At 36.4% G+C, this 26,419-nt stretch overlaps 1 protein-coding gene and 1 pseudogene across 2 annotated transcripts in view; both read left to right on the top strand.

The window, feature by feature from the left end:
* Phkb (phosphorylase kinase regulatory subunit beta) overlaps nt 1-13,797 on the top strand; it is a 224,084-nt gene extending 210,287 nt beyond the window's left edge. For both annotated transcript variants that reach the window (XM_076839471.2, XM_076839472.2), the window contains exons 27-31: nt 1,504-1,638; nt 7,155-7,284; nt 10,051-10,158; nt 12,161-12,301; nt 12,931-13,797. In XM_076839471.2, the coding sequence (XP_076695586.1) occupies nt 1,504-1,638; nt 7,155-7,284; nt 10,051-10,158; nt 12,161-12,301; nt 12,931-13,068 (652 nt within the window). In that variant the 3' untranslated portion in view covers nt 13,069-13,797. The remainder of the gene's footprint in view (nt 1-1,503; nt 1,639-7,154; nt 7,285-10,050; nt 10,159-12,160; nt 12,302-12,930) is intronic.
* Nucleotides 13,798-15,096: 1,299 nt separating this feature from the next.
* LOC143383210 (mRNA decay activator protein ZFP36 pseudogene) lies at nt 15,097-25,765 on the top strand (annotated as a pseudogene).
* The last annotated feature ends 654 nt before the right edge of the window (nt 25,766-26,419 follow it).

Consider the following 26,419-nt stretch of genomic DNA (forward strand, 5'->3'; position numbering starts at 1 on the left):
CTTGTCAAATCTTGTTCATGGAAATGAGGGTAAGAAGTTGGATTTTTTTTTAATGCCTTTTTTTATTAGTAGCCCTAAAAATGGATAAAATGCCTTTGATTTTCTCAACCGTGTTGCTCACTTGATTATTTACTTCCTCTGAGAGTCTAATAGCTATTCTAGTAGTTCAAGTCTAATGCTGTTTTACAACAAAGAATAGGGAAGAAAATAGGAAGAATAGAGGGTTGTCTTCACCTATCGCAGTGGAGATTGAAACAGTCACAGAACTGAAACACTGTGAACTGGTCCAGCAGGCAGGGCAATATGTCTAGTTGAGGTCCTCTCTGGCTCACCTGGGAACATTTTAACATTTTTTTCTTCCATCTGCTGCACCCAGGTATAAAGTTATCTCATAAGTATGCATCAACATTATTTTTCAAACCAGCCTTAGCAGAAAGAAGGACCTAACTTTTTTCATTACTATACCTGTCTTATGGGCTTATCTTTCAAGGAATATGTTAAGAGAAAGATAATGCTACATCTGTGTGCAGTAATTTGACCCCTCTAAATCTTCATGCTATACATAATCATTTACCCTGGTGGACTGGTTTATGGCCCCACCTTTGTGAGACAAGCAAAATAGGAAAAGGAAAGCAGATTAATTCCCTGTTATTCATTGTTCACCAAAGGATTTAAGGGTAAAGCATAGGAATCTGCTGTGTAAAAGTAATTCCCTGGCTTTTCCTAATAGTATATAGAATTCTGGTTCCCTAAGGCACAGTATTATTTCTAGAGTTTCTTTGGTTTTCATAACTAGTTTATTTGAGTTCTCTTTCATAAGAATATAGTACATAAAAGAAATGAAATGAAACTGCAGAAATGTTTTTTTTAAAAAAATTCCAAATTAAAAACTAAAATTACACATAAAATAATTAAATATTTTAGCTTTTCTGAAATCTATTGGTAAAAGTACATTCTCAAATATGGTAGTATAAGTTAAAACTGATTGCATCCTTTTATTTCAAAGACAGGTATTTCTCCTCTGTCCCTTTCTATCCCAAAAGAATAACTGCAAAGTAAAAGAAATTATATTTTTAAAATTCCTCAGGAAAGAATATTTATATAATAGCATATCTCAGCCTGTTTCTTAAAATGCATTAACTATGTCCCATTTATGTTTTGCATATATCTAGTGTTAAGAAAGCAATGTGGTAGCTATTTGTGTATAGTGTGCTATCATATTACACTGATAAAAATCTTACTTTGTAAGAACCTAGGTACTTTAAACCCCTTTTTATGCTTTATAATGTAACTACATGTGTAAGAGCAGGCCTCATTTTTAACAGTCTGATCATGTCACACAATCTTGATGGAAGTAATTATATCAACGGTTCAGGAAATTCAAATAGCTTTTTCTTCATTCACCTTTGAATGGGTCAGTGCTATTAAGGGTATTACTAAGAGGAGCACAAGGTGATTTTATTTCAAGAGTTATTGATTCCTGCTTCCCCTGCTTTGTTTTAGGTGGATCATCCATGCTATGGAGTATGAACTACAGATTCGAAGTGGGGACAAGCCAGCCATAGACTTATATCAGCTGTCACCTAGTGAAGTTAAACAACTTCTATTAGATATTCTCCAGCCTCAACAGAATGAAAGGTAACAAGGGCCCTTTATTACATACAGAACGCTCTGGATTTACAGCAATAGTCTAGTTTTTAATTTGATAGATATATGTGAAAATAATGAAAGCTGGATGTGGCTCAAGCAGTAATGCGCTCGCCTGGCATGCACGGGGCGCTGGGTTCTATCCTCAGCACCACATAAAAATAAAATAAAGATGTTGTGTCAACCGAAAAATAAAAAACTATTAAAAAAAAAAAAAGAAAGAAAGTGCAGCGGAGTATCAGAGGCCACCTTAAGAGATGGATTAGATAAACAGACTAATGTCAGTCAGTGATTTGTGTTGATTTGAACTTTATACTTCTTTTGGATATAGTGTATAAGTATTTCCTCATTTTTTTTTATTCTGTGCAAAATGTAGCACTTCATACCACCTTAGTCAATTCCCTTTCTGAACCTTTATAGCACTCAGTGTCTCTTCCCAACAGTTTGGCAGAAGGGATTGGGTTTGGTAACATTACTTAAAAATGTTGCCTGTAACTCTGTCTTCCTAAAAAGACTGTAAGTTTCAGGGCTAAATCCTTTCATGTTCTTAACTTGTACTAGCCTTTGAATAAGAACAAAACAAATATTTGTGGATTGCATTGGACTTAAGACATTTTTTTATTCCAGAAAGAACTTTAGTGATTATTTAGGCAAGTATTTATTGAGCATATCAATGCCTAGCATTTTCCAAGGTTATATTGTTAAATGCTTAGAAATATAAGCGTATATTTATATTTGCTTATAAACAAATATATATTTATGCTCAAATAGATCTGTTGAAGAGAGGGCTGGTGTTGTGGCTCTGTGGTAAAGCGCTCGCAAGCATGGGGCACTAAGTTCAATCCTCAGCACCACATAAATAAATAAAGATCTGTTGAAGATAATAGAAAGTCCAGAAATAGACCCCCCCCAAGTACAGTTTAGACTTTTAATTCATGATAAATGTGACATCTCAACTTTTTAAATAAATAACATTAAGACAACTAGACAGTCATTTGCAAAAAGTAAAATCAAGTACTTTTTACCATATACAGTAATCAACTCCAAACATATTAGAGATCTAAATGTAAAAATGGAAATTATATAAATATTAAAGGAGTACCTCAGTAAATTTCTTTTTAACTTTGGTGTGGAAAAGACTTTCTAACTATGACTCAACCCAAGAGCATCAAAAAGAAAATTGTAAAACTATATAAACATTAAGAACATTTTCCATGGCAAGAAATAATATCAAAAGACTGCTGAAAAAATGGAAAAATATATATGCTATAAAAAATGAATAGTCATGAACTCTTAAAAATTGAGAGATAACCAAAATTCCAAGGAGAAAAATGGGGGAATAAAAAGACTTGTCAATTCATTTAAAACATATGAAAAATGGCCTTTATGTATTGGGGAATATATTAAAACTAACTTATAATTACATCAATTTAAATTAAAACATTGAACCATTTTTCATCTTTCACACTGGCAGAAGTTAAAAACTGTAATAAATATTTGGTGAGGCTGTGGGAAACAGGCACTCTTATATGTAACTGATGGGTACAGCCTTTATGGGTGAGAATTTAACAACATCTAAAAAAAAAAAAATCTACATTTGCACTTGTCCTTTGACACAGCAAACATTTTAGGAATCTCTCTGAAACCATGAAACCATGCCTCAAACAGTATGAAAAAAATGTGCATAAGATTATTCATTAACCCCTTATGTCCATCCTATGTACAGGACACTTATAAAGAACTTAAATTGAGCAACAAATATAACACTTATGGTCAATTTGAAATAAATAGTATGTTTTTAGAGTTCTGTTCTTTTAAGAAAATATTTGAATAATTAGACTATTTGAACATATATATGTAGAGAGAAAGAGCAATAAAGATATATCTAAGGGATATATAAGCTCCAGATTGTGATTTCCAACCTATCTTAATGTACCTCTGTCAATTTTGTAAAAGTATTTGCAGATTTGGAAACTTAGGAATTAATGGGTTAATCCAGTATTTTTTTTTTCAATTGGTTGTTCAAAACATTACAAAGCTCATGACATATCATCTTCCATACATTTGATTCAAGTGGGTTATGAACTCCCATTTTTACCCCAAATACAAGTTGCAGAATCACATCGGTTACACATCCACATTTTTACATAATACCATATTAATGACTGTTGTATTCTGCTACCTTTGTTAATAATTGAAAATTTTAGAATTCCAATAATATAACTGCCCACCCACATAGGAAATTATTTGAATAAACTGTGGCATGTCCATTTAACAGTACTCCATACCTATGAAAAAAAATGAATATGGTTTCTGTGAACTTGATGGAGTGATTTCTAGAATTTATTGTTGAATAGGAATAGTAAAGTACAAAAGAATATTTATAGACTACTCTTCATGTAAGAAAGAAGGGAATATAAAAATTAATGTGTATCTGCCCATTGTACAGAAGAAAGGTAGAGAAGATAAATCAGAAACTAATGTGATTGATTACCTTCAGGGAATGGGTAGGAGCAGGATAAAAATGGAAAAGTAGGTAGAGGATGAGAGAAAGAGTAGTACTTCCCTTAGTGTACCTTGTGTTTAACTCTGACTTAAACAATGGTAATATTTCACATACCCAAAGCACAAATAATTAAAATTAGTCCAGATGTGAAATGAATCCAAAATATAATACAGACAATAACAAATGTGCCTAACTATATTACAAATGATTATTATTACCAACTGAGAGAATGAGGAAGAAAATAATTAAGTACTTTTGGAAAATATTGCTTTGATGCTATAAGGCTAAAGAAAAAAAACCTGCACCCAAATATTGTAATGTAGTTAATAATTTTTTCTCACAAATGTGTGAATTGACAATTCTGAAATTACTTTATGTATATATTAGGATTGAATAAACAAGTAAATATATTATGAATAATAAGAACCAGATTTGTTAGAAACAATAGTTACAAATAGAGAAATCAAGGAAGGGTAGGTGTTGAATGGGAATTGATAGTGTCAGTAAGTGTAAGAAAGAAGGTAATATAAAAATATGTGTATCTGTGACAAAGTCATTATGGTTTTTACACAAACTGATAAAGAAATGTGGATATGTATATGTATATGTACATGCATATGTGTATCTATATACTTCCTAGATCTGTCTATTGAGGTAACCTAGAAAAAATGAAACCCTAACAGTAATGAGCAAAACCAGATCCCAGATATTACTTTCTAAGTACCTTTCTTTAATAAAAAGAAACAGCATTCCTTGGAGAAATGATTGAATCCAGGGCAGGAAGGAAAAATACAAGATTAGCCTAGAGCATCCTGTGCCAGAAAGTAAGGAAATCTCAAAATACAAGAGAAATATGTCAGGTGGACACTGGAAGCAACAAGAAGGAGCCCCCATCACCACAGCTAGGACAGATGGAGCAAGATAATAAATGATAGTGTTGGACTTAACCCATAGAATAGATAACCATTAGTTCATGATGATAAATAAATGGGAAAGAAGGGACTCCTCCTTCTAGCAGAATTCTAATTACAATGATGGAAACAAAGTCATCATTAGGCAAAAATCATCATTGAATAGAACCAGTATGGGAATAGCAAATTTACATATTTAATTAAAAGAAAAATGAAACAGTGGCTTTAAGTAGAGAAACCCAGTGGACTCCACCCAAATGATTAATGTATCACCAGTAATAGACACACCAATATCACATACCTCCTGCTATGATATATTGAAAAGGACAGAACATCACTTCTGAATATTAGTTCCAAAATTGAGTAATTTCAGTCTGTTCATAAGAAAACATCAGAAAAACCCAAATTGAGGTATATCCTCTTAAGTCATTAAAGATACAGGTAGGCTGGGATATGGCCACAAATTAGAAGTACCTGAGGAACATGGAAACTAAATGCCATGTAGAGGTCCCAGATCGGATCCTGGACCAAAGCAAGAACATTCATGATAAAAATTTGAGTAAGTACCATAGATTAGTTAATATTGTGTTGCTGTTCATTTTCTGGTTTCAATAATTGTACTGTGGTTATATAAGGTAATTAGAGCAGGGTAAGCTAAGTGAAGAGTATAGAGGAACTTTATGAAATATTTTATGACTTCTGTTAAGTCTAAAATTTTTCCAAAATAAAAATACAGCAGAAGTTTTCTAAAATAATTCTCCACCTCCATTGTATTTTCATATTTCTTTTTATATTCTAGCAAACTCTCCTTTTTAAAATATTCATCATGACTTCATAGAACTCTGAAAATGTCTTTTTGTTGTTGTTAACAGAAGAAATAAGGGGGGAAATGCAGTGTAGGGTGGTTATTTGAAGCAAAACATCACCAAGAGACTCCTAAGACCTTTGGGCTTCTTCAATTTAGCAAAACACTGAAAACCTAGCAATACAAGAAGTCTGGTCTAATAAAAGAAACTTCATACATTCAAACAAACCCCAGTGCCTCTCTTACTTATATAGTTATCAAATTTTACTGGACCTCTTTTTCAAGAGCCACTTCTATTTACTATACCTTGCATTACTACTTTTATACCTAGAAATAATGTCAATCACACCTTCCATGTAATTGATGACACATTTTACTCTGATGACTTTTAAATACCAAATGTAAAAACACACACACACACACACACACACACACACATATATATATATATATATATATATATATATATTACACATACACACACACACACACACACACACACCTGTTTCTGCCTTCAGCTTTTGAAAGAATATACACTACTGTGTATTCTTTAGAAATTATACAAATCCTACATCTAGAAGCTTATGAATTCTGTATCTTTAAGACTTAAGACTTATCCATGAAAATAAAAGATCTAGAGTTTTAGCTTATCACTGAATTCTGATTATTATGACACGTAGATTTTATATCTGGTTTCTCAGCACTGAAATTTTAGCCATATTTAAATAACAAACCTTCATAAGATTTTAAATTATGAATATAATATTATGCATATAATACTATTTTTGATCCTTTATTCATTTGCTTATCAAGTGTTTATTAAGCACAGTTCTTCGAGAGATGTGTAGGAATGATCAAGTTATATGTTTCCCAGCCTTCATGGAGTTTACATTTTGCATTATGTGAGAATCATAAAGTTATTGTGAAAGTGCTTGCTCCTGTGTTTGTTACTATTTTGTTTTGCTTTGCTTTGCTGTGTTTTTAAATGGAGCTGCTTTATGTATTAGAAAATCATTTGATAATATAGTGAGCATCTCATAGCTTACTAGAGAATATCATTTTGCCTATTAAATTTTTTAAAATCTTGGAGATTTCCTCCTCTCCTGCAAGCTCTGTTATCACTATGAAATATTTACTAACCTCGGTAACACATGGCAAATATGCATCATTGATGGGTTTTGGCTTTTATTGCTCACCCTATTGAAGCAGTTAATCCATATGGAAAGCTCTGCTTTCTACAACCAGCTTGTTTTTCAACTTTGAAGCAATTTCCTTTGATCTACAGGTGTTGGCTGAACAGACGTCAGATTGATGGGTCTTTGAATAGAACTCCCCCCGGGTTCTATGATCGAGTGTGGCAGATCTTGGAGCGCACACCCAATGGCATCATTGTAGCTGGGAAGCATTTGCCACAGGTAAAGCCCCACTGTGTTGTCAGGAAAAAGGATATATAAAGAAATAAGGATTCTTTCCCTTTCTGCATGGCAAATAACTTCTACTTTTCTGTGTTCTAGTTTCAAAGAAGGAATGTCCAGATAACTGGAGGGATCAATATTAGAAAATAGGAAGTCTAATCAACTAGAATGGAAATATTTTACCCAGTCTGATTTACTTTTGTTTTTCAATTTTAGTATTCCTCTAATCATAAAAAAGTTTTCTTTACCAATAGATATATTGCTGAGAAGTTGTATTCAATTAAGATTTTTTTGTATTGTCATATTTCCTGTTTCAAAGAGGCTGACTTTAGAGATAGCACATTACCAAACCTATTGCTGAGCAAGCTGTCCTTCCTTTGATTACTTATAATGAACTTAGCGTTTCTTGTATTGACTTTATTTTATGTAGGAGTATCCCATTACCACCAACTGGTGGTTAGCCTGTGCTGGGAACCTCATAAACAGTAAAGCATACATTGAAAAGGCTGAAAGAGAACAGGCCTAAGAAGGAAACACTACTTAGGCATCACATGGAATGTGAAAAATGCAGTAACTTTTTAGGTCATTGAACAGATAACCACTTATTTTACTTGAGTTGTAACTTACCTATGGTCCAGATGAATGCATGTCCTCTCCTGAATATGGTTTCCCAAGTTAATATACTGGTCTGCTTCTTTGATATGATTATCTTATTTACTTTATCCTGTCATCTAAATCATTTTTCTTACACACAGAAGCAGAAATATTGTATTTATTTTTACTGTTGAAATTTTAATTGAATTAGTTATAATGTAGTTCTTTTAAAAAAAAAAATCTTCTCAAATATACACCCACACTCATTTTAGGGTAACTCTGGAAGGACTCACAAGAAATTGGTAGCATTCTTTTCTTTGGGAAGTAGAACTGTGTGTTTAGGGAGATACTTTGCACTGAAACCCTTTTAATCTTTCAAAATTTTAACTATATGAACACACATTTCTTATTCCAAAAAATGAGTAAAAGCTTTTTAAAAAATATTGTTATACTATTTTAGGACTGTGACTTGTTTATTTGATTGCCAATATAAGGGTCTCAGCCCTTCCCGAGGTGCCCTGTGATTGCTGCTCTGGGCAGCACTGTTTCCTGGGAGCAGAGACAAAGTCTTTGTTATTGGCATCCTGCTGCTTCTGCTAAGCCTCCTCTCTGCACACCTGGGCAGTACACTATGGCAACCTGTTGTCAGCAACCTGTCTCAATCCCTACTAGACTACTTTAACAGATTTCATGGTAGCCTGGATCATTTGTGTTTAGTATATCCTTTGTTTGCTAACAATAACAACAATGAGTGCAAGTTAAATATTTTATGTTGCAGACACTTTGCAAATGCTCATTTATCCTGACAATTTTGTGAGAAATGTATTATATTATTCCAGTTTGACAGATGAGCAAACTGAAGCACAGCTAAATGATTTTCCCAAGGTCACACATCTCTAGTAAGTAGCTGACTTGAGGTGTGACCACTGGCAGGCAGACTTCTGAGCCTTTTCTGTTAACTCCTCTGCTACCTGACTTTCCTTGAGTCCTTTCAGTAGAGTAGAAAATAAGAAAACCTCCATGATCTCTTTTCTGTGTTTCATTGTAGTTGCATAGTAGCCAAGTTGGCTTTTAAATGAGATACATTAAGGGGAAATTAATGTGAAACCATGAAAAGATCTTCCTTTCCTTCTGTACTCATATTAATCCCATTGTTAGACATCTAAACAATTATAATACCTATATTTGGTAATCAGGCTTCATTTTTCCAATATTGAATACTACTTGTAAATATTAACAATATGTTGGATTATTTTGACTCTAGAGTATTATGAATGTATTGAATATACAGCTAAATCATTTTGCTGTCACTTGATTGCAAGAGAAGAATCAGGGTCCCTCAGCCCCATGTTAAATATCAAGTAGAAACACATGTTCTGAAGCTATGTTTAAGTTGATTATAAATCATCATTAAGGTAGAAGTGAATAGGTATGTCTCATCTTCTCTGCATCTCTGGTAATAATTCTAGTGACTCCATCTGTTTTGTACCACACACAGCTAACATTTAGATCCTTCCATCCCATCCTTTGAAGTTTACCCACCATGCCCATATTTGGATTTGGATTTGAGTTTATTTTCTGCTTTCATTTGTTTTGTGAAACATGAATAGAATATTGTAGGGGATTCTTATTTTAAATAAAAGATAAAGGTTAGTGTAGAGAAAATTATTTAGTTTTGCTTTATTTCTATTTCCTTGCCATTTCTGCACATCATATTGTTTTTGCTTATTTATATGCATTTTTATGCCACCACCTCAGAGAGAACCTGCAAAGAAATGATGTAAATTCAATAGCAAGTGACTTACATGCTGAAGTCTGACAGCAAACATAACTTCTTGTGTTAATTCTGAAAGCAATATGTACTCTATTTGTTGCCTCATTTTTGGCTGTTCCCTCTGTATATTCAAGTAGCTTTCTAATATAGTCCTTTCCCCCTGAAAACATTAACATAGTGAAGACAGCTACTAAAAATGGAAGGCTTAATTTATCACAATAGTCAGCTGGTTGGCTTCAGTAGTCTGACATATATAAAATTCAGTCATAGAGCTGAAAATGCTCTCTAAGGTTGTATAGAAAACTGAAAAGGATTATTGATTAGAAAATGAAATTATTTTATTAAATGAGAACCAGAGTATAACATTCAGCATATTAATGCGGATTCGTTTTTTTCAGCAACCAACCTTGTCAGATATGACCATGTATGAGATGAATTTTTCTCTCCTTGTTGAAGACATGTTGGGAAATATTGACCAGCCAAAGTACAGACAGATCATTGTGGAGGTTTGTATTTAAAAATGTAGGTTGCTGAAAATGTGCTTTCTTCTACTCCCTGAAAACCAGTGTAGGAAAACTGCCCAAAGACCAAGGATTTCATTCCTCACCTAACTCCATACTTCTCCATGGAGTCAAGAAGATGGTCATCCTTGATCCAAGCTGAGGCACACAAAACACCTCTGGCTCTTGCAGGGTAGAAAGACTGGTAGCCCAGCCTTTCAACTGCACCTCCCCGCCCAACAGCAAGCATATCAGCAATGTCATAAAAGAAGTAGAGGAAGTCATCTTTTCCTATACATTTTGTTTTCAGTTTTTTTCTATTTACAAAAATAATACACTACTATGATAGAAAATTTCAATAGTTCAGAAAATTATAGAAAAGAAAACAAAAACATCCCCCCATGCCCGTGAGCAAGAGATTGTTGCTGTTAATCTTTTGAAGAACAACTTCCCACACGTCTCTGTGAAATGAAGATATGTAATTGTATACAGTAGCATCATTGTTTCACATCAAGTAAAATGCTAAAATACATAGGCATGTGCACACATGTGCATACATGTGCTCTTTTGTCACTTTAAAACATTATATCAAATACATAGTGAATCTCCCAAGTGATGGATTTAATATGTAGTTCATCCTCATTTTATCTCTTTTTCTGGGACTTGTGTTTCTTGAAGGTAGGTAATATGTCTTACTGATAATAGTGTTAAATGCATGGGATGTAAAATCTCCTACAATACAGCATTTCTCGAGCTAGTCAAAGCTAAGTGAGATTTGACTTCTTCTCCAATGTCCTAGAATATGGAGCAGTATTAGCAATCAGTTCCATATCATGCAAGAATGAGGTAGAGACTAGGGGTCAGGAAAAGATGTAGTATTAGAAGGGTGAATGCCTTCCCTGTGCTGTGACTTTAACCTTCCATGTATAATACCAGCATCTGGGACACACAGTGGACATAGAGGTCCTTCTTATTGATCAAAGTCACATCATTCCCTTTGCAGAAGAAATTTTCCTTTAGAACTATAGCAAAACTTCTCCTGGCTGAAGTCCTGCCTCATTAGTCTTCTACATGTGACCCTGGATTTTTAACTGAAAGTGTTTCCTTTGGTTCTTTCAGGTTCTGCTTAGGAACTATTTAGATAAAATATACTCGGTAAGATTCCCAAGTTGAGAATTAAGGGGTGTGTTTCCTGTTCATTGTACCAAGTATGTACCATAAAAGCCATCAAGAAGTCTTTAACAGTCACCGCATACTGATTTTTGCATTAAAATTTTGCAAATTTTAAGAGTTTGACATTTAAAATGAACATAACTTCTTGAGATAAATGTCTGGGATGACCAAACAATAGGGTGATGCATTAAACTGAGATACAGTACTTATGTCATAAAAAAAAAAAAATCAGTTAGGTGTATTTTTTAAAAATATTGTATTTCAAACATACATATGGCCAGCCCCTAAAAAACTTCCCTAGCATCCCAGACTTAATCTCATTTTCAGGTAGGGGGTTCTAAGTCATCTGATCCCAAACCTAGTTCCAGAGTCTTCATTGAACCCATCTGCCTTCTCTGGCTTTGTTCCCTGCCACCTCTTCCCTGGTAGCCCTGCTCCATTGGACATTGTTTTGATGTCTTGCCAACAAGGATTTATGCCCAAAGGCCCAAAAGAGTTTAGATACTTTTGGTAAATAGAGCCCCTCATATTATGTACTAGGTTAGGAACATCTTTTTTTTTTTAGAAGTTATTAGATTTATTTAAGTGACTATACATATGTATCTACAACAATACATATGATGAAAAACATGTCCAGTTTCCAAATAGAACTACACTAATTTTCAAAATTAAGAAGATTCTATCTATAGGTGATCTTTATGCCTCTGATTTATCATCCAGAATACACTATGGAATACTAGAATCATCCAACAGTCTGATTAAAGAGTGAAAACATGTCCAGACTTGGTCATTATTATGGTTCATGTAATTGGCTTTCAATGTCTGCCTCTTCTAGTTACTAATGGTTGTATCCATTGTACTGGAAAGAAACCCTGAGCTGGAATTTCAAGACAAAGTAGATCTAGACAGACTGGTGAAAGAAGCATTTCATGAATTTCAAAAAGATGAGAGTCGGCTAAAAGAAATTGAAAAACAAGTAAGTAAAGAAAAAGTAGCTTTTTGAAGACTATTTTAATTGTCTCAATTCTTTAAAATATCCCTAATCTTTTATCATTTAATTTACAAAACAGATTCACAGAATGTAAATACTTGAGAGGCAATCTGACTTATTTGAGGAATTAGTGTTACTTTTTAACTATTAGTCAATTCAGCTATGAAGTTTTGACAAAAAAGAAATCTAAGGTGAGATAAATTTTCTTTATATAGTTGACAATTAAATATGTTTTACCAGGGAGGAGCCATTGATTCCAAAAGACTATAAAATGAAATTTCTGAAGAAGATGGGAATGCAGAACAGGGTACATTGGTGCCTAATTTAGTCCCTTCTAGGTTCTCTGTTTACTATTTTATGCTCATCTGTGAAACAGTTCCCTAAGTAAATAAAAATTGTCAGCAAAGTAGAGAATACTAAAAAAAATATCTATTTTATATGCTGAGAAGATGCCTCAGGAAAATAAAAGCTTGGGAAACTCATATTTTCCAAGGGGAAATCTTTCAGTGAATTTATTTTTCCCTATAGGCTGACACTGATTTTACCTGTCAACTCTTTACACATAAAAAAAAAAAAAAAAAATCAAACAACTTGTTTACTGTTTTCCTTTGTAGGATGACATGACTTCCTTTTACAACACTGCCCCCCTGGGAAAAAGAGGAACATGCAGCTATTTGACAAAGGTTGTAATGAATTTGCTGCTGGAAGGAGAAGTCAAGCCAAGCAATGACGACTCGTGTCTAGTTAGCTAGTGAGGAAGGTGTAAAAGGCTCTACTGAGAAAACTTTTTGGAAGTGTGTTAAGCTTTGTGTTGCAGCTCAATAAAGGAGTGATTAATGTCTAACCTGATGGTGCTGGTGAGGTGATTGCCATACCCTTGACCTTTGCATGTCATTGCCAATCTAATGATATGAAATGATTTTAATCAAGTGAAAGAAAAGTTTTCATAATTATGCCAACTATAATGATATCTTCACTCGACGATAGATATAGTTATGAATTGAAACACTGCACATTTTATGATCAAATAGCTCATCAAAATGAAAATTTGCTCTTTCAACTGAATTCTCACCTTCCTGCCATTAAAATGAATCTGCCAACTAGTACTGCTTACTGGGAATCAAAATGTACTGGAAGAATGGTGAACATTTCCTATGTGGCCTTGTCATGTTAGAAAAAAATGTTAATACACATCAATAAAGCAAAAATATCCAGCTGATACATGATTTTCAGCAACTGCATATTAATATTTCAGTATACAGAGCTATTGTACAATTTTTACTCTGTAAACATGACTAGTTTTATATTTGTGCTGAAACACAAATATATTTGAACTAAAACATTATGTAATAAATCTATACTTTATCAAACATTTCTATGAGCTTCTGTTAAAAATAGAACATGTGTAGGATTGTTCAAAGGTATGTTAAATTTTAAATTATCAGCCTTGTAAAAGTCATTAAATTTTATTTCTGAATTAATGAGTGTATCTGGGCACATTTTTTGTTCAGGTTCACAATATTGAATTTAATACTTCTGAATATCTTCATTTAAACACTTTCAATATGGAATGAAAAAGGATCTTTGGTACCTATTACATATGTTTTGCTACCAAATTTACTTAATCAAACATTAATAAAAATAGAAGTGTTGAAATTTTATGAATTTATTTCCTTCCATAATGTTACACAGCAGCCAATTTGAACTCTGGTCCCAAAGAGATTTTTCTGATCAGTCTTAGATGTTTTCTCCTGAGAAATCATATTTGTCACATCAAATATGCAACCCATTTGTAGAATATTGAAAAGATTAAGAAAAAACAGGTAGTTTTTGTAACAAGTCAGTAGATATCAAATAAGCGGGTATGTGAGCACATGGGAAAATCTGAAGAGTTGGTTACATTTCTCATAACTTTGAGGTACAGTACCTTAGGCAGTGCCTAGGTCTGCCATAAGAAATTGCATGTACATTAGTTGGCAAAATGGAAAAGAATGCTATAAAATCTGACTTGTAGAACATCTTAAGAGGATGACATCTTTGTCATCTTTGCCAAAGAGAATTAAATTATTGACTCAATATGTTAAGAGAATTTTTGAAAAGATGGTCCTGGATTATGAAGCTAGTTTACAAAACTTAAGCATTTAAAACACACACACACACACACACACACACAAAAGCGTGAAGCCCATAGAGAGAGATTTGAGGTCTAACACTTCATAACTGAAGAAACTGGAAATGAAAGAAATGAGGGGGGGAACCTTGAATTATTTAATATTTGTTGACATTTGAAAGAAAATAAACTCTGTTGTATATTAAGAATTAATTTTTATTAGCTGAGCAAAGTTTCCAGAAGATTGCTGTCTTCATTGAAATCAAACATCATTTGCAAATGTATGTTTCCTGAACAAACGTTAGCTTCCTGTTTAACTGTTAGATATGCAAAATTTTGACGTTTTCCTCTGCTACTGAAAGCATACAGAATCTGTAACATATGTATCAACTTTGTGCTTTCATGAAATTCAAATTTTATTGTTCTGAAAGATATGTTTGGATCAGTAAATCTTGATGTTCATCTAATCAGAAGCCAATATCTGTTTTCTAATTAGAAAAGCAAAAAATAATAAGAATTAGAACACAGAACTCAGATGAAATTTAGAAGTCCCATTTGGTCTGTAGAGCCCAAATGTTTTAACAGCTGCACTAGAGACTGACTGAAAATATTAGCACATTTACCCAGGCATGACAAGATTTAAATCTGATTTAAAGCTTCCTCTATCGCAATGGCAGATTCACTGTGTAAGTTTATTGTACAATCTACGTCTGTTGGAAACTCCTGACTGAATAACAAATTCAAGTATATTTCCAGAGCATCATTTTAAGAAACATGTTGTTTTCCAGATTTCCTGCCATTTTATTTAAGTCTAAAAAGTCATATTTCAATTTTTAAAAATCAGAACATGGGATCATCTTGCTGTCATCTTTGATATGTGATAAGCTTGTTAGTGCCTTATGGACACCAATAAACATTTGTTGAGCACCTGAATACATGTAACTTTTCACCAGAACTATTAAAGAATAGATTTACACATGCTGTTCACTCTCTGTGAGCATGCATATTAAATAGATGGCATATGAAATTACGGGAATCAACACATTTTGAAAACAATTATAGCAGCACGGAGATCCCCACTTAAATCAAGGAGAGGTTGGAAGTAACAGTAGTAGCAAACAGATCATAAAAATCCTCTATCTCAAACTAAAAACACAAATAAAAAATGGGGAAGAAAGGATCCACCAGCAGCATTCAAACACAGAAGGTGCACAGCTTTATACAGTAAACTCTGAAAAGTAGCAAGAAAACAGAAGATCCTCTGGAGGTAACATGACTTCTATACTCTGTCCTCCCAGAAGCTGTCCAAGAGTGAGAACAGGGTTAGTAGGCAAAGTCTGAAACACCTAATGCATCAGGAGAGAATCAGATGTGTGTGGAGTCAGTATCCAGGGAGGGAAGGTGGGAACTGTCCCTCCAAAGTGGAAGCTCTTCCCACACCACTTACCACCATCCCACTTTATTCTCTAGCAGGGCTACTACTGCCAGCCCACAAAGAGAAAGGTACCCTCTCTGGGCATCTCAGCCCTGTAGACACAGGCTTCAGTGAGCACAAAGGAAAGTGTCCTCTTTGAGCAGATGGAACCTCATATACCAGGACATATGACTAGGAGTAAGCTGGATTCCACCCCTCAGCTGCACTCTCTCCAGGCACCCTTATGTAGTGTACAAACCACAACTGCCATGCTCCTGCTCCCCAAGAAGAGGAAAGGCTTTTGGAAGTGGGCATTTTGCCTTTTCAGCTGGAAGGAAGGCAAAAGAGGGGCAAGAGTGACCAGCATCCCCCAGAACCAGTTATGCTGAGCAGTAGATGATCTCAGAGCTTGTTCTCCAGACCTATCTTTGTCTTGTTACGTGCAAGGGTGGGCTTTACAGGCAGTGACGACTGGATTTGATGACTACCCTTCTCCCCCCTTTTTTCCTATAATGTGTTTGAAATTACTAGACCTGAATTCACTCTGCCCTGGTCAAGGGCATATATCCTATTTCCAAGGACAGTGCCTTACAGTATGGGTTGTTCCACCAGAGTCAACTTTGGTTTTTCACTTCTAACAGAAATGATCAGCCTTAGGGTTAAATCCCACCCCCTATCCCCACTGTTTTTCACTCTCCCCAGAGGTTGCCCCTGCTCTTCTCCTAGCTATGCAGGAAGCTGTGAAATAAATGACTTTGGGCCCTTACTCAGTGGGAGAGGGCAAGTGAATGTAGGACTTTCCATCAGCCCATATCCCATCTGCTCAGTTGGGTTTTTTTTTTGTTGTTGTTGTTATTTTGCAGGGCTGGGCATCAAACCCAGGGCTTCAGAGTACACTTCCACTGGGCTATATCCCCAGCCTGGTTCTTATACTAGTACTTTTTGATCTTTTGTGTCGTTCTGGGGGCTGCTTACTCCTCACTTGTGTCTTACTGCCTGAGAAGGAAAGACTTAGCTGGAAGAAGCTAGGAGAGGACCAAGGAGTTCAGAACGGGTGTGAAGAGGTTCAGAAGATCACACTTGCTGGCACACACAAAGCTGCTGTGCCGTCATAAGAAACAAAGAAACTGCCTATGAACTGCGTAAAAAAAAAAAAAAAAAATACAGAAAACTAAAAAGACACAGAACCCATTCTGAAAGAAACTTTAGGAAGTAGAATATCCTCCACAACCAATGACCTATACCCTAAAAGAAATTAAAGACAAGGAATCAATGAAAAAAAGAGAACTAAGGCAGCACAATAAGATAGGAAACTAGAGCTAAGGAAACAAGCTTCGTAAATTAGAAACAGCAAAAAGCAATATATATACAGCTAAAGCTGAATTTCTGACACAGGGGGAGAGTTCAATCAAGTACTTATTGATATCAACTATATATGCCAGACATTGTGTTGGCACAGTGGTGGGGGGCACAAAGATTTCCTCTCCTCGGGGAGCTTCTGTTCTAGTTGGTTTGGGTACATGGAGTAGCCAGTAGCAATAAGTGCTATAATGCTTTGGCATGCTAAATGCTTTGAAGGAAAACCTAGGTCTCTTTGACCTCCCCCACTCAAGTGTCACCCTTGTATTCCAAAAGTGCAGGAAGGGGCTTTCTCTGAAACTTCCCTAAAGGTCAGATCCTCCAGAAGATTGACCCACAAGAAGAAAAAGAAGAGTTGACATCACACCCAGAGCCCAGAAGCAGCAGATTGCTGTCTATCCTTCATGCCATTCATCTCCTGTAAAATTCACTTATTCTTCCTGTAATATTGCCTGCAGCCCCCACATCCCTCTACCTTGCAGAGATTATTTAAGCTCCAAACATAGGTCCTATTTTGAATTTCTTACTTTGTGACTCCATGCACAGGTTATTAGGTTGCCTATGGTTGCAGGGAGCCTCTGATAAACCTCTGATATTTTATCAGTGATATAATCACGATGAATGCAAATGAAAGGAAGGGAGGGAGGGTAGACAAGGTTGATCCAACATAAAACTTGTAAGTAGAGAAGGCTTGCAATTAGCACAGATAAAAATTAAAAGATAAAAAGTTTCCAAAAATAAAGAAATAAATCTGCATGTAAAGAGAACACATCATGTCCCAGAAAAAGAACTGATGAGAATAAGTAACATTGGAACATACCTTGGAGAAGTTCAAGCCAAAAAAAAAAAAAAAAAAACTAACTAAAAAAAAAAGTCGTCTTCTAGTATGCAATTCTCCACATAGTTCAATGTTGCACAATAAATATGACCTAAGATTTTTTTTTTTATTCCAACCTTTCTGAAGGCCAATGAAGAATTCTTAAATATGCAAGGACTCAGGCATTATAACAATTGTGAATCTTTCTTGAAAATATTTGACTAAATCCAGTCAACCAAGAGAATCATTGTAAAGAGTATGGAATGGAGAAGGTTTAATATATAAGAACTATTTATGAATTATGAACATATTGAAATATAAAATTAAAAGTGAGATTTAATTACATAAAATAATGTAAAATGACTTGGAAGACAAACTTCAAATTTTTAAATGGTACAACTAATGGACTGGGACAAAACCCTAGAGCTTGTTGACAACTCAGTAGGTGACTGAGAAAGAAGTGAAAGTGAGATAATTTCCCTGTCTTTCACAGCAAAAAGCCAATATATACTTCATTTTTTTTAAGGCAAGTAAATGAAAAAGCTTTTAAAGTTTACAATGTAAAATACAAAAGTAATTTTAAATTATTGGAATATGACAGGGGAAATATGTATAACAAGTAACTGAAAAGGGAAAAAGAAATATAATCAGAGACAAATATAATAAATGATATCTACAAGCATAAATAATGGCACAGAGAATGGTAAAAATATCACTAATATATAAATATTTAATTGCCTATCCAAACAGATTGGATCTTCCATTTCCTCTGAAACATTTCTTCAAACCAAACGTTATTTTAGGTGCCAAAAAAATCTTCCATGCTCTTCAAAATAAGGAATAGTGCAGATTGCATTTTCTTATGTCAGACAAAAGAAAATAAACTTCCATTTAATAACCAAAATAGAAAAGAAAAAAAATTAAGCCTTTTGTAAATTTTGAAATTCCTTTCCAAATTGAAACCAAAACTAAAATTTCAGACACGATAGTGCACAACTGTAATACCAGAGGCTCAGGGGGCTAAGACAGGAGGATTGCAAGTTCAAAGCCAGCCTCAGCAATTAATGAGGACCTGTCTCAAAATAAAAAATAAAACAATGGGAGTTCATATCCCACTTGAATCAAAGTGCAAAATATGATATATCAAGAACTATATAATGTTTTGAACAACCAACAATAAAAATTAATTAAAAAAAAAAAACAGGCTGAGGGTATAGTTCAGTGGTTAAATGTCCCTGGATTTAATCCCTAGTACAAAAAAATAAAAAACTCAAAAAAGAAAGAAAGTGATAAAGTGAAGTAGAAATTAATGAACTTAATAATAGAAAAACAGAATAAATCTAAGACGAGACATCCCCAGTTTTATTAAGATATAACTGACAAATAAAAATTATATAAAATGTAATGTTTTGATAAGCAGCTGCCTTGTTAAGTGATTAAATCAACTAACATAGCCATCACCTCATTTTTTTGTGTGGTGAAAATATATAAGATCTACCCTCTTACCAATTTTCAAATACATATACATTATTTTTAACTATAGTCACCAAGAACTGGCTTTTTGAAGAAAATGTTAGATAGCTACGCAGCCAGTTAGCATTTCAATTGAATAGGAATGGAGAATAATAATAAGCTTATATTTATTGACCACTTAACACTTTATGTATATTAGTTCTGTTTTATGAGGTAGGAACGATTATCCTATCTTATGTTTGAGGAAACTGAAGCACAAAGTTTATACATGTTTCCCAAGGTCTCCCAAATGGTAAATGCATGAACAGTCAGATTCCAGATCACACAATTAGAACTCAGAAAGTCACAGAGCTGCAGAGAAAACTTTAAATGTGAATGACACATATATAGATATTAGAAAACCCTCAAACTTTTGACAAGAAATAAACACATCTATTTTTTCCAGCTTGAAAAATCCGGAGTAGTGTGGGAAAATCCCCTGTTGAGAGCTAGCGCTTGGCTACATTCCAACAGCACTGGGCCTCTGTGATGTGGAGGGTGCTAGAGACAGCAGAACCAGGACAAGGGGAGCAGTTTCCCTAAATGAGGAAGCTGGGAAACTTGAAGCCTTGAGAGAAGCACATTTGCTCGAAAGCCAGGATTAATCCTCCTCTTTCCTCTCAAAACGATTACCTGAAATACAGCTGACAGAAAAGACAGGTCCCTGTTCCATCTTGTGGGAAGCATTGAAGGATACCAGAGAAGCTCAAAAGTTCACAGCATGAGTGTATTTCACTTTCTTTTTGAGCCTACAATAAAATGAGAATGAAGAAACTCAATAACATCAGTCACTCTCCATCAAGCGTCCACCCTACCATGTTCTAGTGTTTGGGAGAGAAATACAATGTGAGGTGGATAATTAACTCCAATCTTATGTGATCAGTACAGTGAACCAAAGGGGCAAGTTTAAGTGGCAATTTGGGTACAAATACCGACTGAGCCACCAGTAAAGATGATGGGTTCAGAAGGGGTTTGGATCATTGAGAGAAGTGTTTGTTTTTTTTGAGCTTGAGAGTGGCTGCTGTAATCACAAATCTTTCATGCAACACACGTTTCTGACTCTTCAAATCAATTGTTTTTAGATAGAGACTTGGCAAATTATGAAAGCGGAGCATACGGCCCAGAAATTTGGCAGCAAAAATCGTTTTTCTTCTGGTCAACTTCAGGCAAGATTCTAAGTTGAACAGAAAGCAGGATGAACCCAAGCAGAAAAAAAATGTTTTGAATCTGATTTTGTTCTGCCACTTCCTTATCCTGAAAAAAAAAAAAAAATTAGAGGAATGATTGTCCAGCCTTTGAAATCATTAATCTACCCTTAAGAGATTCCATGTAATTGGATATTTTTCTGGTTTCATTGTGTGTGTGTATGTGTGTGTTTATTGACCTATGTTAAAGGACAAAACCTATGCACTCTTTAAGTATTCATGATTCCTTGGCTCATAAGTTTATTTTATCCCAATTTAAAGGTTCACAATTGCCAATTTCATCCTGTTGGCCAATGTCAATTAACATTCACCTTACACGTAGCCATTTCCTGGTCTCCAGCTTATAATTGTTGGAAAGGACAAAACTGAGAGTCTGAGAACTTGAGTTCAGACCCCAGATCTCCCATTTTCTGAATGTTGTTGGCTACTTGACAAACCACTGATGCTCTCTGAACCTCTGTTTCTTTATCTTTCAGGTTAATGAGATGGGTTACATTTTTGCCAAGGTACCTTCCAACTCTAGCATTTTATCAATTCATCTTCCACTTATGTAGCTGTGGGCCTTCCCTTTTCTTTAAACATTCTACTCCCATGTATCTGTCACTCAAAGAAGTCCTCCATTCTCTTGTCTTAAATACCACTTCTATTCTGATAACTCCTAAATTTACATACAAAAAATGTACATAGGTCTCCATCTCCCTCTCCCTCTTTCTCTTTCATACACACACACACACACACACACACACACACACACACACACAGAGAGAGAGAGAGAGAGAGAGAGAGAGAGAGATTTATATATATATATATATATATATATATATATATATATATATATATATTGCCTTTATCTCTGTTTGCCCAATGGAAATTTCTGCTTATCTGTCCCACTATCATTTATCAAACATCTTTCTTGTGCAAATTATGTGGAACATGCTTTTTTTCTCCTGGTATAGTATAGACAGTTCTGCACTCAGACTCCAAGATCTCTTCTCTATGGCATCCTATTATCCCCAAACCTACGGTCATATTTAATGGCCCTCTTCCTCAGTTGTCAAGTCCCATTGTCTTATTACTTCTGTCTTTGGAATCTGCCATCTCCTTTCTATTCCCACTGCCAGGACCCAAAGTGCCTTATTCCTCTGTAACTGCTCATTTGATATACGGCTTGAACTGGAAGAACGTTCCCCACACTGGGAGTGGGATTTGCTTACCTGTCTGACTGTAATCACGAAAATCCCAAATGGGACAAAGAAAACGTGGTGTGAGACTCAGCTCTCAGCCCAGGAGAAAGGATGTCTGCTGCCCCCAGAGGAGACTGAAAACCCACAGAACCAGGGACTCAGAGAATGTTGCCAGGGTTGCGGCCCAGAGCCTGGCTACAGACTTGCCTGGGAGTCTACACCGTGATCCATCAGGAGTTTGAGCTCCCCCACTGCTAAGCTCTTGGCATAATTTATCTCATTTAGACACAACACCAGTTTGATGAGGAAAGCACTGTTATTACTCCCATTTTTAAAAAGAGGAAACTGTGTAGCTGAGAGGTTAAACAGCCAGCACAAGGCCAGAGCTTAAAATCAAGTTCTGTATGATGCTAGATCTGGGCTCTGAACTTACACTAACTTGCCTTACCTTTCTTAGTCATCTAATAATGGTAAAAATAATGATCTTAAACCAATGGTTATTTTAAACCACCTACATTATTCTTCTTTTCTTAATCGCCGACCAAAAGCAATTCTGAGATAGTGTCCTCATGGAGAGAGAATCCCCCTTGTGTAAACATGGCAGAATGGAAGCTGTCTTCCATTCCTGCGGCTCAGCTTCTGCTCCATTGCATTCTCCCTCCCTCTTAACAGAGTCCTGCCAGCTCAATTAAGGATATCTCTCCCTAAAACTCAGGAGGTTTGGTTTTTCTCTTGGGGTGTTGTCTCTTGGGTAAATTCTTCCCAGGGCCATGATTCCCGTGAGCATGGAACATTTGATTGACAGGAACAATAAGGCTTGTAAATATCTCTTCCTACCCTGAAAGAGCCATCATTTCAAAACAAACCCTGGATTGGTTTGGACCACGCAGTTTGTATGCCATAATCAGGACCTCATCTTGGATCCCAGAAAGGAGCTACAGGGATCTGAAATCCCTGAGAGTCAAGGGAGGGAGGTAGCAGGGACTACAGCCAGGCCCTGGAAGGACAGGGGGTTGTATGCATTCAAAATGGTTCTTTTGAACCTGGAGGTCAAGTGCCCAAATGCACATCTTCCATGGAGAGGGCACCTTTTCACATTAGAGTCCAAGATATACTGTACCACCTCTCTGTCCCTCCCCTCCCCTGATCCCATCAAAAAGAAAAGTGATCTAGACTGGTTTGTAAAGATATTTTCTTTGCCTTAGGAGAGAAATGATGCCATCCTGGTGAATCTAGAATACTTAAAGGAAATCATAATTGAACTGCAGAACAGCTTCCACACTGAGATCGCTGCGAATTTATATGCTTCTCCCCATTCTCTCTCATACCCTAAGTAGCCTTTGGGGTTTCCTTGTTTTTCCTGGGCTTTTCCACTGGAAAAACATGAGAAGCTCACTTTCTGTTGCCAACAGATATATCCCATTGCTAGATGCTATACCCTCTGCCCATCCATTTTTAGCACTCAAATCTTGCTATGTTCACCACAACAGAATAGAACGTCTACAAACACTGTTCATTTTGTAAATGAACCTTCAATGGCTCCCTGTTGTCTGCCTCTGTGATTCAGCCCAGGCTATTCATGATCCTCCAAACAAAGACACAGATGTGGTCTGAAGTACACTTTCTGTCCTTGTCTCTTACTCAGTCTCTCCATCCTGGGTCCTCTAATCATCCAGGACTCTTGAAGTTCTCCCATTCTCTATCTTGATATGCCCAAGAATGCCATGATTATCCTTCACAATAATAGACTTCCGGTGACCTACTAGTGCTTTCATTATTTCATAAGGTCAAATTTTTCTTTAGATGACTTCATAAGACTTCTGAGGCCCAGGACTCAATAAAGGCTCAGTGAATTGGGTGTCTCCATCCAGTACCCACTACAAATGAACATGTAAGCAGAAGCTAAATAAATGCTTGCTGATTGATTTTTTAAAAGGCTAGGGGAGTGAACAATAAATAATATAAATAGGGATTTGCTCAAGGGAAGATATAATTGAAAATTATATCTAAAAATAGGAAAGGGACTAAGGGCTGTTTGGGTAGTTTTACATATGACTGTGCAGTTGGAGAAATTCAGTAAGCCTGTACAAGTTTATCTCATCTAGAAAATGGAAGGGAAAAAAAATTGTAAACTTGACGTTTATGAGAACAGCTGATGAATGACTTTCGTCATTTGAAAGCAAAAGCTGAGAATTTCAACTTTGTAAAAATAGCTTTGGAGTCACATTCTGAAGCTGGAAGATTTTACGCAAATTAATAATACAGGTGATTTTTCAACTTCTATTGAACAGGGAAGTAAATAACTAGAACTAGCAGAGTCAGCGGTTAGTTAAGTGGTTCTCTCAAATGCATCAAAGATGGTGTCATTAATTTTCTCTGTTGTGGAGGAGGAGGATGATACCCACAGAATCCCTTCTTCTTTTGGCCCAGCGCCCCATATCCCTGATAGGAGTTCAGTTGGCAGCTGTTTGGTTAAAATACATCACATCAGTGAAATGTGTCTTAGATTCTTTAAGAAGAAACCCAGGGCAGCAGTGTGCAGTATTAGTTGCAACAAAACGCAGCCTTCATTCACCTTGCTTTATCATGAGCTGGAGGAAATCGATGCTCCTTCCTGGGTCTCTCTTAGCTCCTCTTCATCATCAGACGGATGAGGAAAACCAGTAGCTACCCCAGCACACCTCAGAGGGCCATTGTGAAGAAAAAGGGGGTAATAAATGAGAGAGCACTGAAAATTATAATACCACTTTAATATATGGTATGTAATTATTGAAGTTTTCTTGGCATAAGAGGACAAATCTGCATAGAAGTTGTCCCATTACACATGTATAAAGTGAAGTTTTAACCACACACAGGCATTGTATTGTTGTACATATGGGAGCCTGTCTTTAATATGGCCATGATGCTATTAAGAAGAGTGACCGTACAGGTTTTGGCCCACCTCATTACACCCATCAGAAGTCCACATGAAAGCCACTCTCATGGCCACCTGTGCTCCCATGGATCTCACTGCACATTTAACTATTCATTTATTTTTGCTGAGCCCTTGACTGTCACTTGACCACACAAGAACTGATTCTGGAGCTTGAACTTTGACTCCACCCTGTCTGGGGTCACCTCCTGCCCACCTGGCCACTCCACTGACTTGGTGGAGGGCTATAGCTGTTACTGAGGGCCTTCACCCCTGGCTTTGCACCCCTGGCTCCCCACATGGGCTCTGAGCAGTCACCCTTGCCCACCTTGCCTACTGTGACCTACACTACTATGTAGGGCAACGAGACAGAGCTGAGACCCTCGCAGAGAGTGGACACTGCCACTATGGGGCTAGATGCCAGTTTGCCCATGACCTGGGTAACCGATGCCAGTCCAAGTGCCACCCCAAGTACAAGATGGAACTCAGCCACAAGTTCTACCTCCAGGGCTGCTGCCCCTACAGTGGCACAAAGCCACTTCATTCACATCCTACTGAGGACCTGGTGGTCCCTGGCCACCCCCACATACTGCACCAGAGCATCAGCTTCTCTGGCTTGCCCTCAGGTCACCAAACCTCCCTCCACCCCCAGGCCTGGCAGGCCCTTCCCTGTCCTCATGTTCCTTCTGGCCTTCCAGCTCCCCACCACCACCTGGGACCTTGCACTTTCCCCTTCAGCCTTCTTTGCTGCCTCTGGAGCCCGTGTGGCTTGAGAGGACCCCACCCCAGCCTGTTGCCCTCTTACCAAAGGCAACTCCTGGCAGCATCTGGGGGGCCCTAGGGTGACCTGGCTCAGAGCCCTTCTGCACACTTCCTGGGATCTGACCCTGATGGATATGCCAGCAGCCTCAGCAGCCTGGGGGACCTGACACATTGATCTTTGAGGCTGGGTTTTGGGGCCATCCCAGCCCCATGACAACTTTCTATCTTCAATAGCATCTCTGCTGCTGAGTGACAAGTGTCTTCCTAGTACATATCAGGATCTCAAGGGAAGACACTTGTACTATGAGGTCCTGGGGGACTCCTGATTTTATCAGGTGACCCTCCTCCCACATTCCACGAATTCCAGTGCATTAACCTACTCCCCCGATGCCACACTGGGGCAGGTTCCCCAGTGCACAAGTCCAGTGTTCATGGTGGTAGGGGAATATATACATATATATGTAGAAATATGTATATTTACATCAGGTTAAACATATCTATCTCTTCAAATATTTGTCATTTCTTTATATTTATATAAGTGGAAATAAAAATATATATAAATATGTATTTATAATATATACACACACACACACACACACACACACACACACACACACACTTATAGTCTATTTTGTGGGGTTTAAAATAATTTAAGTTTTAAAAACTGTGTGAAGAAAAAAAGGAGGTCCATATGAATCTTGGCCAAATCCCTCCAACATTAATAAATCACCATAAAGTTAGTGACCTGCTAAACGACCATTCAGAGGCATTATCCCCTTTGATCCTTACAACCCTGAGTTTCTGCTCTGGGACCTAAGTTCTAAGACCT

Source organism: Callospermophilus lateralis, chromosome 18 (assembly GCF_048772815.1).
Source record: "Callospermophilus lateralis isolate mCalLat2 chromosome 18, mCalLat2.hap1, whole genome shotgun sequence".
In the NCBI taxonomy this organism is placed as follows: Eukaryota; Metazoa; Chordata; class Mammalia; order Rodentia; family Sciuridae; genus Callospermophilus; species Callospermophilus lateralis.